General features: G+C 37.7%; 1 protein-coding gene across 2 annotated transcripts in view; it reads left to right on the top strand.

The window, feature by feature from the left end:
• The window catches only part of cpeb4b (cytoplasmic polyadenylation element binding protein 4b), a 51,102-nt gene extending 35,180 nt beyond the window's left edge, over nt 1–15,922 (top strand). For both annotated transcript variants that reach the window (XM_088320445.1, XM_088320446.1), the window contains 6 exons: nt 963–1,133; nt 2,511–2,600; nt 2,663–2,781; nt 4,097–4,211; nt 7,291–7,472; nt 9,652–15,922. In XM_088320445.1, the coding sequence (XP_088176571.1) occupies nt 963–1,133; nt 2,511–2,600; nt 2,663–2,781; nt 4,097–4,211; nt 7,291–7,472; nt 9,652–9,879 (905 nt within the window). In that variant the 3' untranslated portion in view covers nt 9,880–15,922. The remainder of the gene's footprint in view (nt 1–962; nt 1,134–2,510; nt 2,601–2,662; nt 2,782–4,096; nt 4,212–7,290; nt 7,473–9,651) is intronic.
• Nucleotides 15,923–20,819: the final 4,897 nt, after the last annotated feature.

Below are 20,819 nucleotides of genomic sequence, written 5' to 3'. Positions count from 1 at the left end.
TCGTTGGGTCACTCTCTGATGACTATATTGGTTACTGCAGCTCCCAACCACCAACCACTTCAAGCAGCCCAATCCAATCTTCTATCGGCTCGCAATGCCAGGCCGTTTTGCTTGTATATAATACATTGAACGTATTTTATTCTGTTTTGTAGTTAAATGTCAGTAACGACAATTTAAAAAAAGCCTGTAAACCAGTATCTAAATTCTGAGTCCTTTGTGGCATCTTTTTGAAACAATGTCCCTATATTTGCATAAAGAAATGGCGAACATTTAAACAGAATATTATTAAAATTTTTCAAATACATCCGTTAATTTTTTTGTCAAGTAATTGTGAAATTTGCAGCTGATATGGTGTAGAAGCAGCGGTCCCCAACCTTTTTAAAGCTGAGAGCTACTTTTTGTAACTGATTAGTGCAAAGGGCTACCAGTTTGATATGCATTTCTAAAATAGCTTGTTATTGCTATGTTGTTACCAGCTGAGTTTTGTGTTTTTAAATATTGTTATTTTGGGGTTAAATAGCCTCAGACAACCACCTAAATCTATCTTCATAAATTAAAAATAATTAAAAAAAAATTTTTTTGTAAGAATCGATCATGTAATTAAAGACACTTATCATGTCAATGATTTTTCATGCCAGTTAGAAGTCAAATTGAATGGTGAGCTGTTTTCAGAACCAGTCCACAGGTTTACTCAGGTGTTGTTAAAGAGCTCCCTGGTACATGTGGTCCCCCACAGTGGTTACTCTTATTTGGAGCGGAAAAGTATTTAAGATTTCAACTAAGACGTTTTGTGGATTTTCATTCTTTGCTCTGGAATGAAGCGCAATCTGTATTTTAAAGCCCATGGCAAATGGTAACGTTAATATTAAAGACACAGTTTTAAAAGATGTCAGATTAAAAAGATGATTGCTGACCTCTCTCCTTAGGGAATTAACTTTTCCTGCTACTGTCTTTTCTTGCAGGGCATTCTTCCCTCTTTCCGATGGAGGACGGCTTCCCCGACGACGAGCGTGGTGATCAGGGTCTGGCGGGCTTGGGCTCCCCTCACTGCTTTCCTCACCAGAACGGCGAACGCGTAGAGCGCTACTCACGCAAAGTCTTTGTGGGGGGTTTGCCTCCGGATATAGATGAAGGTAACACCGTCAAAAGGGACCAGTCCCCAAAATAACTTGCGACGCTTCTGATATTAATCATATTAGCAAATTGTCATCTTACATCATAACAATCATTTGATAGTCAATTTAGAAATTATCACATTGTTTGAATCACAATATACAGTACAGTAGTATATTTGACAATTTCTAAGGGTTTTTTCCACATACTTCTCCCCCTTTCAAAGCTGTGTGCACATTTAGAGGAGGTAGAAAGGAGATATGACAAAGTTGTGCTACTACTTATATAGAAAATCTAAATACACTCTAATGAAGAAGATAAATGCTTGCAATTTTTCTAAAAAGTGGTGCCACCTGGTTAAACATAATAGCGTGGCATCAAGGGACTCATTATCAGGTCTTTATTTCTATCGGGCTGATAACTGTGACATTATATTTGGACGTTTCCGGTTACATAACTATCGGCCCGATAATTATTGAGCATCCGTAGTATTTAATGTACCAGATTTTTCGGACTATAAGGCGCACCTAAAAACCACAAATTGGCCAGATATTTTTAAGTACACCTTATAACCCATATGACTAAAAAAAACTGATTGGAAATTCATACAGAATTTATATGTGTGTGTTACCACACAAGGTTTTACGGTATACTACCTTATTTGTGCAGTGAATGATCAATCGAAATACATCTCTGACTCCAAAAACAATACTTTCTATGCAAGGGGTATCTAACCCGGGTTGTGGCAGTGAGAGCACAGACACTGACTAGACCATTGATACAGATAACATAAGACAAAGCATTTAATTTTTATCTCATTATAACGCTAATGAATATTACAGAATTGAGGAATCAGAAATTCGCCCTGAAAGATAGAAATAATCGCAAAGTCCTACTCATTAGATAGACCATAGAGTTGTTTCCCTCATTGTGTCTTTTGAGTTGATTAATATCTTACAGGATTACTTTGGTCACTCCATTCTCCCATTAGTGAAGATCGTGTGATAAAGGGATAAAATTGAATGCATATTTGTATGTAATCCGGATCACCGGTGGTCCAGTAATAAGGTTTCGGCGCTCTCACCGGTGCGACCCAGGTTCGATTTCCATTGCAAACTATATTTCTCAATTTTGAACAGTCACATTTTTCAATGGATCAATCGTTACATTAATATATTCCTTAAGGATATAAAACATGCAAAGGTTATCCATGTGTAAAATGCGGTAGCTCTTATTGTAGTTTTAATCACATGTGCCTTATAGTCCAGCATTCCTCATATATGAAAATTAGATGACAAAGGACTATTTTGGGGGATGCGCATTATAGTATGAAAAATACAGTATTTTGCTAGCTGAAAGTTAAAACAATAAGCCATGTTAATTTGTCTTGTTTCAAGATGAGATAACTGCCAGCTTCCGGCGTTTCGGACACCTGTTTGTTGACTGGCCTCATAAAGCTGAGAGCAAGTCTTACTTCCCTCCAAAAGGTAAGTTGAAATCTGCAGCATTTCCTGGTGCCCTCGAACATGACCCGAATGCCTTTGCACAGGCTACGCCTTCCTGCTCTTCCAGGATGAGAGCTCCGTGCAGGCTCTGATTGACGCTTGCATCGAGGAGGACGGGAAACTCTACCTGTGCGTCTCCAGTCCCACCATCAAAGACAAACCGGTGAGTGCAAACAAGTTTAGCTCATCAAAAGGTCATCAAAGGTTGATATAGGAGGCTGTTATAGAGGTAAATCCTATTTGCTCTCACATATAACATCTGGCTTTTCACACATGTGCAACTATGCTATTAATACAGACACAGTTATACCCATGCACAAACACTACTATACTCTCTCATCATGGATCACTGTTCATGGTTCCCTTAACCACCTCAGTCGTAGGGGCACGACTTCCTATGGTGTGTCTTGGGAAAGTACAGCCTCGTGGCACCCATTCCTCTCCTCGATACTCATTCACACTACTACTATACTCTCTCACACACATTGTTATACTCTCATAATATTCTCTTGCAGATACTGCTCTACTCTCATACACACAGTACTGTGCTACTACACACATACTACTATACTCTCACACAATAACTACTATACTATTCCACACACAGTACTTTATAATATTTTTGCTCTCACGTGTAACATCATACTTTCACTCATGGACAACTATATTCTCATACATACGCAGTCATACCCATGCACATACACGATTACATTCTCTCATACACTTTCACACATACTATTATACTCATTTACACACTACTATACTCTCTTGCACATACTACTATTTCTTCACACACATACATCGATACTTTCACACACACAATGTTTTGAGTTTTTCCTTGCCCTCATGCAGGTTTCAGATCAAGGGATGGTGTAATGGTAGCCTGTAGCCTGTAGAGCCTTTTGAGACCGCTTGTGATAAGGACAATACAAATAAACACGACTTGACACACTACTCTGCTGCTCCCACACACATAGTACTATAGACTCTCATAACACTTTATTATACTCTCACACAAATTACTATTCTCCCCCACATGGATTACTATAGACTTTAGCCCACACTATTCTACTTTCTCACATATACACACCACTATTCTTTCTCATACACCTTTAAAATTGCTATTACTTTTTATAGCCAGTGTAATGACCACCTCACCTCTCAGTGTTGTTCTACTTTGGGTACTTTAGGTAACCATGGTGATGCACATTGATCTGTGTGTATATGTGTGAGAGAGTATAGTAATACATGTGAGAGAGTATAGTACTGTGGGTATGAAAATGTATAGTGGTATGTGTGAGAGTATAGTAGTGTGTGTGCAACAGTCTAGTAGCATGTATGAGAGTGTAGTAGTGTTTTTGCATGGGTATGACTGTGTCTGTATGTTGTGTATGAGTGGGAGTATGAGGTTTCATGTGAAAAGCAAGTATGATTCACTTCTCAAAACAGCCACTCAGACTGGTTTTTGTCTGCAACAGGTCCAGATCCGCCCGTGGAACTTAAACGACAGTGATTTTGTGATGGACGGATCTCAGCCGCTGGACCCTCGCAAAACCATTTTCGTGGGAGGTGTCCCTCGCCCGCTCCGTGCAGGTCTGCAACTGATTTTGACGTAACTAGTAAATGGTAGCATGTTACTACTCCTAAGCACGTGATGCGAATTGGTGAGGATGAGGTGTGCTTATGGGTAGCGTTAGTAAAGCAATACTCTTTTAAACCCCAAATGAGAGCATTTCCAAATACCTTTTTTTTTAATGTAACCTACTTTTTCTGGCGAAATTAAAAAATGTATTGATTTTGAAAACATCGAACAGAAATTCTGCCTCATTTAGAAAATAATTGTCATTTTCTTAAACCATCTTCCTTCCAAAACCAAACGTTTCTGAATTTCAGTTTTTACTTTGGTCTTAAAATGTGGACATTTTAGAACCAACAATACGTACCAACAGTTTCGCTTAAACTACCGCTTTGACTACCCTTAACACACCTAACAATTTAATAACAAAAAATCTAATCGCTATTTCAAATTACACACACAAAAAAACTTGACTGAGACTATTATTTTAGTATATGGCTGCTTTATTTTAAAGTAAGACTCAGTGAGACTGAGTGTGCGTGAAAAAAACGCTCAGACAATCGCTTTAAATTTACATTTTGGCAAAAGTTGGCCTCTTACGGTTTTAACAAAGCCAGTGTTTGTTTTTTATATTCTGGAGACAGATTTTGTTTTGCGCGTAAAAATAAGAAGGCAAAAAAAAACGTTTTAATGTCTCTAAGTTGGCATCTGTTTAATAATGGTGTAAAAAGTGGTGTAAGATTCCTTATTCATGTAGGAAAAACACTTATTACTCATACAAATAAGCAAAAGCACATAGAAGCAGGATTCTAGTTTTACACATGAAGAAGCGGACATGTTTGGGTGCAGGTGCTGTCATTCCCTTATCTTTATTTTTTTCCCACTGTTTCCTTCTTAATCACTCACATTAGCCACTTGACTGCAGGCTAAGGCTCACCCCCTAGCCACTATTGTTATTGTTATAAGTAAATTGTTTAAAGTTTAAACACTAATAATAAGGAGAGAACACATCAATGGATTTTGACCTTGCAAGGAGGACAAGGAAATGAGCCTTCAGATAAGGAAGTCCAATCTGTTCTAAGGCCCTTCCTTCACTGAGCTCTATTTTATTTATAATCAAAATTACCTTTATTATCATTGTGTTGCTACAATGAAAATTAGGGTTGCACTCGACTTGGCAAAATATACAATATAAAATGTAAGAATTAAAAAAAAAGAAAGGTATTCACCTCGAGTATAAAGTATCCACATCTAAAATAAAACCTATACACAATCGGGATATTGCACTCAGAACCAGGATACATATCCTAGTTTACAAAAAAAGATCTGCCCATAAGGGTGTGGGTGCCCGAAAGGGTGTTGATATCAAAGATCAGCTACATGATTAGCCAATAGCGACAATTATTATTAAAAGTCAAAAAAACAAAAAACAGTGCACAATAACAGTCAAAATAACGAACTTGCATCCTATGAAATATCCTTTACAGTCCAATATTAAAAGCAGTGAATAAATTTATCTTAAATAAAGCTTTATCTTACAATCGTTTACTGGCCTTTTTAGTAGCTTCTTCCGCTAACTACTAAGGTTACCCACTTACGCCAGCTCCTACCAACTACAATTATTGGCTCTTTTCAGCTTTGGGTGTATCCAGCTCACTCTGCCTTTTCTTTGTGGCTTGTGGGTCTTAACAGTGACTTTCATGTACTGTTGCTGGGTGAAATTCACCTTTGCTCTTGCAAAAAACTATGTAGTAGTAGGCTTGGGAAGTTTTCTCCCGTAGTCTGTTTTCTTCCAATTCCCATGGTTCAGTTATATCTAAGCTGCGATGACCTCTCTTGGTGATTTATTACACACTGTCACTTTAAGTGTAAATCTGAATCTGGAAATGCCAGTATGAAATGCCAAAGAGCAATTTTGTAATACTTAAGTTCTGCAAACATAAGTCGTGCATGATGTATGCGCAATCTGCCCTCCTTTCCCTGTTCATGTTTAACTCTGCTTTGATCAGTAGCATCTCGGCGCTTTATCCCCGGCTCATGTGTTCCGACATTTGTTTAATTGCTTGGCTGACACTCTTTGAAATGTCAGCTGCAAGCAAACGTTGAGACACGCGATAGGCTGGTATCTCCATGCCACACTCGCGCTCCGAGTAACTAAAAACAATTGCACTTTGACATGTGTCATTTGGGGTAGGAGAATTGAATATTTTGGATTTTTGTTGATTCCAGTGCTCGTAAATGAAAGCCTGATGTCTGTTAACTCATTCCGTGCCTTAACCCATAATTATGTTTTCAGAAGCATTGTTCCTGAGTGCCAAAACATAGAAATAGATTTTAGAATTTGTATTTAGAGAAATCTATTAAAAGGGTTTGGCGCAGCTCATCAGTAAGTATCAAGCCTCTAAGAATGATTTCAGTAAGAAAACTCACCTTAAGATGGCAGAAGTGGCTTTGTCCACACATCAAGGGAGCCCCCAGTTCCTCGTGTTGCTTCCTGCATTCAGCAGTTGAAGAAAGGGGAATTGAAGGTTCTGGAGAAGCAAAGTCAAAGTCCGGATTTAAATCCAATTGAGATGCTGTGTTGTGACCTTAAACAGGCAGTTCATGCGAGAAAACCATAATAACGCAGATTTGAAACAATTTTGCAGAGAAGAGTGGGCCAAAATCCCTTCCCAGCGTTGTGAAAGACACATTATCGTAAACGTTGGATTCCTGTTATCGTTGCAGAGTTGGCCCAATTTGCAATTAAGTTCAGGGGCAATTATTATTATTTTGCACATGGGTCCAAATTAGTTTTAGACTTTTTTGTGCTTTAATAAATGGAACCAATATTTCAAAACTGCATTTTCTTGGGTTGTCTTTGTGATAATAAAAGTGGTTTGATGATGTGAAAACTTTGTGAGTGATAAATATGGAAAAAACACAGAAATCAGGAAGGAGGCAAATACTTTTTACCGGCACCGTACTTAATACTCTATCCTATTTTCAACTTTTAAAGACACCTCAAACGGCGCAACACCACCTTTATAGCAAAGTAAACTAAATCAGTGCATGTTGTGGAAGAAGGTTTTTGATTGTGTTGTTTTTGTCCTGCAGTGGAGCTGGCCATGATCATGGACCGCCTGTACGGCGGTGTTTGCTATGCGGGCATCGACACGGATCCCGAACTCAAGTACCCAAAAGGAGCCGGGCGGGTCGCCTTCTCTAATCAGCAGAGCTACATTGCTGCTATCAGCGCTCGCTTTGTGCAGCTGCAGCACGGAGAAATTGATAAACGGGTTGGTGCTAAACAAATTACGCCTCTTTTTTACACTTTATTCTGCAGCATCTTATATCTTGCGCACTTTGTTTTAGAAGTAAAATGAGAAACGGATAAATTAATTAATTTTGAAATAGACGATATAGATTTTTAAATTTTGCAGATTTTTATTTCATTTTTTTGAATCTGTTTTTTTTTAACAAATAGGTAAAATAAAAAAAAAAACATAAAATTAAAAAAATTGCCTAACATGGCATCTGGTAGATCATTTATTATATTAATAGCATCCCATTACTTCTCATTCTATTAATTATATACTTTTAGCTATTTATTGTATCTTAGTGAATATGTTATTAAAAATAAATATACAATTGAATTCATAAAACAATATAGTTTTTTCAAATAATTTTAGTTGGTTTTGTATCTTAGTGTATCTGTTCTTCAGAAATACATAAAATTAAAAAAACAAAAATCAGCAAAACTGTCTTAAATACCATCTGGATGATTCTTTATTATTTAGATATTTTTCTCAAATAAGGAAAACCAAATTAATGTAGCTGTTTTTCTTATGTATCGAAGTGGTTTTTTTCTTTACGTTTAAAAAGAGAAAAGAAAAAGCATTCAAAAAGGAAGGCCCTGCATCGCGCAGGAACGCTACACATTAAGCCTGTTTTTTTAATTAAATATAAGTTAAACACGACTGTATAAATAGAACAAGGACTGATTGATAATACAAAAAAAGTCAGCGAGGGAGAGAGAATCTCCCTCTAACCCGAAGGTAATGATTGATGCTTTAGGCCTGACTAGCCTGAAGTTTGAATTGGGTCAGGTTTGGGCTTGGTCCCGGGTTTATAATCTCACCTCTAGGCTGAAAGTGACGGAAAAAACCTTTTTCCACCTGTGAAAGCCTTGCTCTCTCCTGAGTTGTCTAACCTTTTCCTATTAATCAACACAATAGTATTATTTCTCTGTTTAGTGACCGATATCACGGTTGCTTTGCTGGATTACCACCCCCTAGCCAACATAGTTTGTGAAACCAGTGATGTTCCAACTCTGAATATAATTGGCTAAACCAACAGCTTTCTTTTTTTGTGAAGGCTTCCTGAGTTTAGCAATAACTAATAGCTGAAATGTGATTAGTTAAATGCTTAAAAATATGTATTTGGAAATTATTTAATAGGAATCAATTATTGGAAATGATCGATGGACCAAAATCCAATTTACAGGTCCTGAAAACCCACCACTGTAGTATTGTATTATAAAACACTAACTTGAACCTTGCTGCACAGCGGAACCTCGGTTTTCGAACGCCTCTCAGTTCGAACAAATCGGTTCTTGACCAAAAATTTAGAGAAATTCTTGCTTCTCTTTTCATTCAAAAAAATCGGAGTTCGAACGCCGGTACGCTAGGGTGCGATGCCGAGCGGAGTACGGGTGTAGATTGCCCCCACCCTTTGTGAAGAACTGTTATGACGTGCGCGCGCACTTCTTTTTGCTTTCGCTTTAAATATCGGTGAACGGAGTGTTCTAACCCCTAATTATGCCTCCGAAAAAGGTCGGTGCAAGCAGCAAAGTTGCTACAGGTGAAAAAAGAAGGGTAGTGCGTACAACTATTGCATTTAAGAAAGAAATAATAGCAAAATATGAAGAAGGTGTGCGAGTTTCCCTTCTTTCGAGGGAATTGAGCATGGCTTCTGCAGACCTGCAGAAGGTAAGAAATCCTATTCATAATTCTTTTCTTTATCTTTTAACCGCTCACCACTTTTTGTGGAGACCCGAGTGCTAAATGACGTGTAAACGACCTGATTTTTTTATTTTTACACGTTCATGTTAGCGTAATCTTTCGTACGGAATATTACGCTAACGCGAATGTACGTTTGGCCTGGGTTAGCTTCATGTTTACGTTCATGTTAAACATTCAGGGTGTTGGAACAGATTAAAACTATTTTACATTACTTTTAACGGAAAAACGATTTTCCGTGATCGACCAAATCAGTTTTCGAACAGGGTTCTGGAACGGATTATGGTCGAGAACCGGGGTTCCACTGTACTGTTGTAAGGTGGTAATTCTCTTTTTGACAGCTAGAGAGGGCCCTCACACCATGAGTGCAGCGCTTACCCAGAAAAGCATCTAGCATTTATTTGTTCTCCCTGATATATCAAATTTGGCTTATCTCCTTCGCTGGTTGTGCCCGCAGGTGGAAGTGAAGCCATACGTGCTGGACGACCAGCTGTGCGACGAGTGCCAGGGGACTCGTTGCGGCGGCAAGTTTGCACCCTTCTTCTGCGCTAATGTCACTTGCTTGCAGTATTACTGCGAGTATTGTTGGGCGGCCATTCACTCGCGCGCAGGACGCGAGTTCCACAAGCCGCTCGTCAAAGAAGGTGGCGACCGCCCTCGTCACATCTCCTTCCGCTGGAACTGAGTAGCAAGTTAGTGCAGGAGTCGCAAAATCATCCAATGAATAAATGCACTTTTCTGTTGCTGTTTCCTTTTTTCAGTTTTTATTTTCACCAGAGAAAGAAAACAGGACTTGTATTTTTTGTCGTTATACCTAACTCATTCAATGCCTTGACTGCTATATACACTACTGTTCAAAAGTTTGGGGTCATCAGGGCGATTTTGTGTTTTCTACTTTAATTTATCAAATAAGTTGTCCAATCTCTGTGTTCCTTTGCCAATATGACTATCTTTTTTCTTTGGCCATCTCAAATGTGGCTTTTTCTTTGCCACTCTGAGTCTCAAGAGTCGCGTGTTGACTGTAGATGTTTAACATTGCTGTTTTGCAATGCAAGTTAAGGAACTGCATGGCGATTATTTCTCAAACTAGAGACTCTAATGTACTTGTCATCCTGCTACTTCTCTTTCTACTATGGTTTGTTCTGTTCTCTCTCTGAAGGGAGCAGTATACACTGCTGTAGGAGATCTTCAGTTTGGGCAATTTCTCACATGGAATAGCCTTTATTTTTAAAACAAGAGTAGTCAAGTTTCAGTTCCTGATTAGTTTATGTCATCTTCATAGAAAGGAACAGTGATTTTCCTTTAAAGAGCAAGGACATTGCTAAGCGACGGCAAACTTTTGAATGGTAGTGTATGTCAATGCTCCATTTTACAGTAACTGGCCCGGCTTTGAATGAGCTTCCCCCACAAAAAAAGTCTTTAAAGTAACATCTATTCAATTGGCATGCTTTTTTTTATGTTTTTGTTTTCCCCAACAAATACCTTTTGATTGACACTTTAGGATGATTAGGTAGCAGAGCTCATTTTCCAAGGCGCAAATATTCTATAAAAAAAGGTTTTGCTGAAGAAGAGTGCACTTATTTCACGTTCTAGAACTTAGTCGATAACCAAAGCTGTTTTATGAGCTGGCGGCACAGAAAAAAACAAAAACGAAAAAGGCCTAAAAGCCAAAGTCGTTCTCTCTTTCTCTCAGACAAAAGAAAAAAATATCCACGCACGCATAATAATTTCGATCTCCATCTTGACATGCAAAAACTAATACCTCAAACTCAGCTGCTAACGTGCCAGATGCAGTTCAAGACGTAGGAAGAAAAAAAATACAAAAACGACTGCCTGCGTTGTCGCGTTTTTTGTGGGCGGAGCTACGATGTTACTCGCACACTTTTTTGTACTCGCTAGCTTCGTTGTCACCTTTTATTTTTCTAACGGAAAACCAACACGGTGGTGCGCAGAGTGCATTATGGGAATGTATGGCAATGAGAGGCTTAGCCCCTCCCCCTTACCTGACCCCACCTTCCTCACTTAGAGATCTTAAACCTGACTTGACTTACACCGAAGCTGTTCAAATATCGCCTCCTTCTGGCCAAGCTTATCCTACTCGGCATCTGTTTTGGAAGCATAACTGAAGATACTTACGTGCACACACAACAATATATAACACACACACACACACACACACACTGCTGAACCAAAGATGGCTGTTGCAGTGTAGCTCATTTCCTGTTACAATATTTCCCGAGCCCGCCCCCCCTAAAACCAAAGATTGGCCTTAGTACAAAACAACAACGGTTAGCGTTGCAAGTAAAAACACATTGTAGAGAATCGGAGCCCCTATATGGATGTCTTCGCATGCCCCACCTCCTGGAAAAACATACATTAAAATAGACTTTTTTTTTTAATTCTTTCTTGTTGGTTGCGAAGAAGAGCAAGATAAAAAATTATTTTGCTCACACGACAAACCCCATTGAGAAGCAGCGCCCATACATGTGCAGTATAAATTAGATTGTATATCCATAATTCTGCCTTTTAGTTGTGAAGAAGTGCAAGAAAAAAAATTGATTTGCTCATACAGTGTTGCCAAAAAGCATCGCCTACATATATGGATGTCCTCCCCCCATAAATGTGCACATTAATATTGATTTTTTTGGGGGTACAAAGTTATCCCATTTTTGTAGCAAAACAGAACCGAAAATGGTTTAATTTCGCCCACATTGGTGATGGCGAGAAGCTGCGCCCAAATATGGATGGCCCTTCTTGCATTCCCCTCCGGACCTTCTAAAAAGTTTACGTTCAAAATTTGACAAAATATTCCCCTTATTTTTGCAGAGGAACATGAGAAAAACACTGGATTTTGCTCACACAAGATTGGCAAAGCGTGGTGGACATGTTCCCCCTTTAAAAGTGCACTTTAAAATTGTTTTTGGGGGGACCAAATAATCACCTTTTCTAGCATGAAATAATTTGATCTTACTCACTTAGCGTTGGCGAGAACTGGTGCCCATTGATGGACATCCGTCCCATAAAAAAGTGCACATTATAATATATTTTTTTAATACAAAATCTTCCACTTTTTGGTGGTGTAGGAGCGAAAAATGTTTTTTAATGTGTTCGCACAACGTTGGTGAGAACTAGCGTTCATATGTGGACATACTCTTATTCCCATCGCATGCACGATGTAATAGAATTTTGTTTTTTTTGGACAAAATCCTCCCCTTTTTTGGTAGCGTAAGAGTGCACAGGTTAAAATTGTTGACAAAATCCTCTCCTTTTTGTCAGCAGAAGAACGTAAGAAAAAAAAAATTTCGCTCACACGACACTGGCAATGTGCCGTGCCCATATTTGGACATCCTCCCATCCTCACCCCCCAAAACAAGTACACGTAATACATTTTTTAATATTTTGACAGAATTTTCCCTGTTTTAAAAAAAAAAAAAAAAAACATTGCCTATAGCAGCATTGACTAACCATATATAGACGTCTTCCTATCCCTCTCACCTCCCCTCACATTATTATAGTATTTCTTTGACAAAATCCTCCCCTGCTCACATAAAGAACCAACACCCATATAAGGACGTCCTCCCATCCCCCTGATAAAATCCTCTCCTTTCTGTTAGCAGAGGCGTGTGACAGAAAACTGGATTTCGCTCACACAAAATTGGCAAAGGGCAGCGCCCATGTACGGACATCCTCCCCCCGCCCCCAAAATGCACATTACAGTAGAATTTTTTTGACAAAATCCTTCGCTTTTTGGTAGCGGAGGAGCGCGAGATAAAAAAAAATAAAACTTGATTTTGCTGACACGGCGTTTTGCACCCGGGATGTTTTTCCAACACTTGATGAAGAATTTGCTGTTGAGAAAGAAGCGATGAGGAAATTGTTTTCTACACGGCCTGCTGATTTTTTGGAAAAGTGTTTTCTAGCTAAATTATTTTGTCATGCACATAGAAGCATTTATTATGCACTACTTTTCTAACTTTTTTTCCTCTTGATTTCCGACAGTCATTTTAGGCACATTTTTTCACGAATATGGGGAAACTCCTTTTTGCAATACCTCAATTTTTTCACATTGTGAAAGGTAGCTTTTGTACTTTTGTTACTGAGAGATTCGCATATATGGAAACGTTCATTTTCAAAGAAGAATTAAAAAAAACAACAGCGACGAGCAGAGCGCTTTCAAGATATATATTATTATTTTCAATTATGCTTTTTCTACATTTCAGTGCTGAGGACTCTTTCCAAGATGTTCGTGGCTTTTTTTCCTACACTCGATGTTTCCACTCGCTGACGAGTCGTCGTTTGAAATAGCATGGCGAGAAATTCTTTGGGGAAAAAAAAATAACTTGACCTTTCGTCTCCATTGGCTTTATTTCCTCAAATAATGGCCCCGATTTGATGTCGGTCACTCACCCGAACAGCAGCACCTTCTGAGGCGTTTTATGCTCTTGGATGATGCATAAGTTCAAGCATCTACGTTATTATTTTGGCGACAATAGGAGGACATCTGGTCAAATTGGGACCATTTGAGCTATCTTGCTAACCAAAACAGCAGCCCCTTCTGAAGCATTCGGTGTTCTTAGATGGTGATGTGTAATTATAAAATCATCTTCACTATTTTTGGGCACAATAGAAGGAAATCTGTTGAAAAAATCAGACAAAATAATGGCTTGTTCCTATAAGATTGTTTGAACTGTTGCTAACCAAATCAGCAGCACGGCATACAATGTAAATGATGATGCAGAAAAGAAAATATAAAAAATAATTCCATTTTCTTTTTTGGCTATATATACTATAGGAGGAAAAGTGGTTCAATAGGGAGCAAAATAGTGGCCTCTTTTTTTGGACCATTTGAACTCTGAATGCCTCAGGAGGTGCTGCTGTTTTGGTTGGTGACACTTTTCTTAGGATATAACAAAAAATGTTTTGAGAACATCTCCATTATTTTTTGGGCTACTTTAGTAGGAAATCTGGTCCAAATGGGTACAAAATAGTGCTTTGTCCTCTCCTTGGACAATTTGAACTATGCATCAGCAAGTGCTGTTGGTTTGGCTGGCCACAGCATTTTTAGATGATTTTTTTTTTAGGTTTTTGGGGCACATTCGGAGTCATTTGGTCCAAATTGAGATCAAATTGGTAGCCCTCAGCTCTTCTCCAACAATATGAACTACTGTCGCTAACCGAATCAGCAGCAATGCCTTAGATGATGATCCAAAAGGAAACAAACAAAAAGAAAAACTCCATTATTGCATTGGCCACTATAGGAGGTAATCTGGTCCAAAAGGGAACATGGTAGTCGCTCCCTCCTCATCTCAGACAGTTTGAACTCCGAGTGCCTCAGGAGGTGCTGCTGTTTTGGCTAGTCGAAGTGATTTTAGGACCCTTCCGTTATCATTCGGGCCATTATGGGAAGAAATACGGTCCAAATAGGGACGAACGCAAAATGCTAACTCTCGTATTACACAAAATGGATGTTTGGTGTTTAGATATTTTAATATTTAAAGAAAAAAAAACTATAAATATATATAAATATATATATAGTATCTATATTCTTGAACTTGCCAACTAGCACCTATCGTAACCCTTAGCATGCATGACGACACAAAAAAAGAAAAGAAAATAAACGTCTCGGAAATTAATCGTTGTGGTGTGCACCAAAATGTTTTCTGGATGGAGAGCCCCAAACATAACCCCCTCGACATTTTCATATCGAAAAACACGTTTCTAGAACACTGTTTAAAAAACGAAAAATCAAAAAAAAAAAAAAACTTGACCTAGGCGCAAGGAAGCCGAGCTTAAAGACTTGAATGTGTTAAAAAAAGAAGAGAAAAAATATGAAAAAAAATTCAAGTTGTGATGTGCAATACTTCTTTTCCAGACGAAAGACTCTTTGCAATTCTTTTCAGACGCCATTTTTTTGGGGAAATTTAATCGGAGATGTTTTTTTTTTTCACGGTCATTTTCTACTGTTTAATGTTTTCATGCTGGTGTTTGTAAAAGAGATAAAAAAAAGAAAAAGAAATCCGACTATTTGTACTAATATAAATAATTGAAGTTATTTTTAAAACATTGAGAGAGAGAAAATAAATTGTGCTCATTTTGCTTATTTTCGGGGGGAGGGGGGTTATTTTGAAGCTACTGTGATTGATTGATTGCATTGTAATTTACTAGGTCAATAATGTATTTAGCTGTTTATTGGTATATTTTTAATTGGAATGTAAAATTGATTTTTTTTATAATTTTGATCAGAATTTTTTGGTTCTATTTTTGAGGTGAAGCTTTTAATATGTTTGGAAAAGTTGTCTAGTTTTTACTAATTGCTATATTGTGCTCCACAATATATGGTTCACATTTTTTCTGAAGGAAAATAAATATTTAAATATTTGTCATGTTAATGTTACTTAATGGCAAAAAAAAAATACAATAGTTTTTAACTGTGTACGGGAAGGTTTGTTGTATTTATTAATAGCATTTTTTTTTTTACTTTCAGATATCACCTTAATTTTTATGGTCATTTCACTTTATAAGTTCCTATTTTTGTATTTTTTCCTTTCTAATGATTAAGTTATGTCCATATTTCTAGGAGTTGGTCTGTAGAAGTGCTAGTGGAAAAAAAAGACAAATCTAATGTTATTTAATTGTTTGCGGCCAACTATTTATATAACAGTATGCATCATTTTTCAATATTTGTAATGTGAAATGTTGAATGAAATAAATCTTAACTGTGATGAATACGTTTGAGTTCCCTGTGCTTTTTTTTCCATTTTCATTTCAAAAAGTGAAATACATTTTGTTGTCAATATCTTGTGTATTATTTGTTGCAGACTGGCCATACTGCAAGGGGGATAACCTCCTGTGCGGCCCCTCTTCAAGGTTTCATCATTTTCCTTGAGTTTTTCCTTGCCCTCATGTAGGTTTTAGATCAGGGGATGATGTAAAAATAGTGGTTTGTAATAATCTGTGTTCTGTGCAGGCCTTTGAGACTCCTTGTGATTAACGGCATCACAAATAAACTTGACTTATGCGTAAAAAGATAACACCGCCCTCTAGTGGTTTGCGGCGTGGACTCCCATCAAAAGGTGACTAACAACATGGTCCTTTTTTCTTTTATTCGTAATAAAGTATTATTAATCCTTTTTTTAGTTTATTCGTCGCTAAATAAATACGCTTTTTATTCAAGTATTTGACAGAAGTCTGATTTAAATCTTTTGAACATGCGCGATGAATGTAAAATAGTACTGGAATGGTTATTGAATTACTTGCGTTTGAACATTAGATGGCAGCAGTGAACCATGATAAAATAGTTAAGTAAAACCTCAAACAAGTAGCGAACGTAGAAAGTTTCTAATTTCGAATTTAATTGTAATAAAATAATTACGAACATTTTAATCGAAAGTACTCAACTTATTATGTGACAGTAATAAAAAAGATATATTTCATATTACGCAACACCAGTTTGGGGCACATTACTTTAAAGAGTAATTCGTTATAATTACTACTTCTTCCAAAAAGTAACCAAATAAGTAACTGAATTACTCTATAGGAAAAGTAATTAGTTACCAGGGAAATCAACTATTCCCATTTGTGTGAAAAGAGGTTGTATGTCAGTTGAATAGAGAAGAACAGACAGGTTAATGTGTTTTAGACCAGTGTAATATTGCACCTCACCAGCAACAGATTTATTCATTGAAAAAAACATACTAGCTGAAGACCAGGGAGGTTTCAGGGAGGGAAGGAGCACCACAGAACAGACAATCTGGGGATCCCATGTGAGAAGTTTCAACAACACTAGAGAAACCTCGGTCACGTTTTTGTGGATTTCAAGAAGGCGTTTGAGAGAGTATGACAAGCTGGGCCACCATGCAGAAGTTTAACATGGGCTGGAAACCAGTTCAGACCATTGAAAAATTGTATGGCAATGCCAATTGTGGGGTACTGATCAATGGTACCAGTGGAGCATGGTTTTGAATCACAGTCGTGAGACAAGGCTGTATTCTCTCTCCCCTTTTATTCAACATCTTCCTGGAGAGGATCATTTTTGATGCTCTGGAGCAACATGAAGGTGCAGTCTGTGTTGGGGGACACAACATCACTAACCTCTGTTTTGCTGATCATATTGCTGGATTGGCAGGAGACGAACAGGAACACAGAGATCTAGTCAATCGCTTGGACAAAGCATTAACCCAGGATAGGATGGAAATAGCATGGAAAAAAACAAAAGTAGAGACCAACAATCCCCAAGGTATCACCACAAACATCACCATCAACAGCAGTTAACTAGAACCTGACACCAAATTTAAATATCTTGGAGCTGTCATATCAGAAAAGGGGTCAGAACCAGAAATCATGGCCATAATAGCTCAAACCACAGCTGCACTTGCCAGACTTAAACCCATCTGGAGGGACAGGAACATAGGGATGGAAATCAAAGAGACACAAGCAAGCGCTAGTTACTTCCATTTTCCTCTACGCTTGCGAGACAAGGACTCTCACAGCAAAACTGGAAAAGAAAATCCAGGTCATGGAGATGCCATGCTACAGGAAACCTCCAGGCATCAGCTACTTAGTCCATGGGATAAACAAAATGGTGCACAGCAAAATCAGAGGGCATGTTGGACTCTACCAAGAACTGTTGTCAACTGTGAGCAGAAGAAAACTGCAGTGGTATGGTCACATCACAAGATCATCAGGACTCAGTTAATTCTCCAGGGCACAGTCCAAGGGGGGAAGACTGGAAAAAAAACTGGGCCGACAACAATAAGTAATAAACTGGTGCCAACTTTGCTACGACCCAAGAACAGGCCAGGAAGCGTCAACAGTAGAGAAAGTTGTCCAAAGTTGTGTCCTCGTTGGTTCCATGCGTTTAAGGGAACAGTGATGTACGTAAACACGCATGAAAAGGGAGGTAGACAGGCTGAGTAAACACACAAACATGTAAAATCACACAAAAATATATGTAATCCACCACTTTTGAGCCTCAGTAACAGTAAAAGCATTGTAACTGTGGTTAAAAAATAATTAGACTACTCCGTTACTGAAATAATAACATTATTCATAAAAGTATTTTTCTTAACACTGCGCATTACTAGCTTGCAATACTGCAACAGAACCGTCAACCTTATAAAGGACTCTTCCCACCCAGGCCATCACCTCGTTGACTTTTTGCCCTCTGGTAGGCGATACAGGTCCCTTAAAACAAGGACAAACGGAATAAGAGACCGTTTCTTCCCAAGGGCAATCACCACCCTAAACGGGTGCACAAAACTGTCAAAAGATATACCTTGCAACTTACTTGGGTTTTTGTTGTTGTTCCTAAATATTATTACACTTCATTTCATTGCTCTATTGTTACTATCATACCTGTCAACCCGTACGTTTTTGCCGTACAAAGTACGTTTATCATGCATTTTAAGACATGTAGGACGTACGAGAAAATCTGTGCGGAAAAACGCAAATTTGTCAATGATGGGTACCATCCGGTATACACAGACTATCACGAAACGGCAAATATATCAAGTCAAACGAGTTTGCCGCGGTAGCCTTTTCGTTGCAAACGAAGCGAACGGTTTGATGTCGTGAAAGGAAGTCCGTCTCTTTTTAGAGAACCGGCTTTTTTGGCTCAACTCATTAAAGGGAGCCGGCTCTCAAGACGGCTCACTTGCTTTGATGCATTATATTACCAATTATTATGTTGTACAAAGAAGTTAAGAAAAAAGGAAGTATAAAATGAGAAAATGAAAAAAGACAGTTTTGTGTTAATTTTTGCACTTTTTTTTATAATACTGTAAACCTCATTCATGTCGAGCAACTCAAGATCTCACAACAAAATGTTAATTAACATTATATATGATATAACAAAACACATGTACAATATAACATGTTAAACTATATAAATAAACACGTTTGGAAAAAAATATGGTGTAAGATTTTGTATTTTGTAAGAGAAAATACGACAGTTTGTAAGGGCAAGGAGCCCTGGAGGTTGACAGGTATGTACTATAGATAGATAGATAGATACTTTGTTCATCCCCGAAGGGAATGCACTATTTTATATAACTTAGGCCAGTCTCTAAGCACAAGGTTGTAATTATCTCTACCTATTTATCTCGGTTCTCTTTGAAGTCTTTATTACTTGTTTACCCTGGAGTGCCATGTATAATCTCGTTGCATACAATGTTTCCAACGTCGATATCAATGACAATAAATACTATTCAACTCAATTTATCGTTACTGCTCTCTAGCGGTTGTGGCCAGGATGACACCCAACAAGCAACGAACATAAGATCCTTATCCTTTAATTTACCATGTTTGTAACTAAATATTTCTCAAATAATTGAATAGAAAGAAATGCCTTCATATTTCAAACACGATGGATTAAGAAAAAGAAACACACGTTTGCGTTTGAAAATCGTACTCGTAAGATTTGAAAACTAGATAGAAGCAGAGAAGAGTGAAAATCTATATTTTACAACACTTTTGACTATTACTGCTCTCTAGTGGTTAAAGCCGGGACACCACAAACAAGTGGCTAATAGAATACGCTTTATTATTATCATTTTCACACTAAGTATGAATATATTTTTTTCTTCAGAGATTTTAATCTAAAGTAGTGAAATTAAAACATTTTTATTCATTTAAAAAACAAACCCGCGTGCGGATATTGCATCGCTAACATATAACTTTAGATGGCAGCAGAGGACGGAAAATAAACTAGTGGTAATTTGGGACGCTGGTTTTTCTTTAATTAGACTAAACTACTCTAAATTAATAAAAAAATAGTAATAAAAATAGGACAACAAAAAATATATATTGTCACTATTTTGATGTTACCTTTAGGTTGTTGGAATTCTGACAACCCCTGAAATCAAATAACATTTAACCATCAAAACTTCACCAGAACGCTTTTAATCACTATGTAAATAATAACTAATTAATAACTAATTAAATAATACACATATCATGATATAATTGTCTTAAAAAATAGGGAATACAGCGTAGCGTACATTGTTTACAACGAGATCAGACCAATATAACAATATTTATTAAAATAAGTCTTTTTCTAGCCATTGGTATACACATGGGCGTAACCAGTTCGTGTTTATGGGTGAGCACCCCCAAATTCAATCCAAGCACCCCCAAAAATCAGCCCCCCAAGGCATAAACGAGCTAAGCGGCTGCTTAGGGCCCCGCAACCACTAGGGGCGCCCCAGGAGTGGTTAGCTTTTTTTGGTGCCAACATTTTCACTTTGTGTGTCCCCTCAAAAATACTTCTACAGAAATACAACACAAATAATACAAAATGAAATATAGTGCTTAATAAACAGGGAGCTCAAAATTGATTGTGGAAATAAAAAAAAAGGATGGAATTACGAGCAAAAATACTACCACAGTAATACTATATAACAAAGTACTACTGCAGAATTATTTACTCCCAAAATACTACAAAAAGACAACCACCGTAATATTACAAAAATACTAAATAAATATGAAAAAATACTTTGGAACTACTACTAAAACACTGCTTTGGAAATACATCAATTATACTTCGACTGATCTAGAGAAGATCTGCGTGGAGGAGTGGGCCAAAATCCCTCCTGCAGTGTGTGCAAACCAGGAAATGTTCTGTAATGG

This window comes from Urocampus carinirostris, chromosome 17 (genome assembly GCF_059441175.1).
Source record: "Urocampus carinirostris isolate Australia breed hairy pipefish chromosome 17, RoL_Ucar_1.0, whole genome shotgun sequence".
In the NCBI taxonomy this organism is placed as follows: domain Eukaryota; kingdom Metazoa; phylum Chordata; class Actinopteri; order Syngnathiformes; family Syngnathidae; genus Urocampus; species Urocampus carinirostris.
Note: the sequence above shows the minus strand (reverse complement) of the source record. Positions and strands in the feature narration are given on the sequence as shown.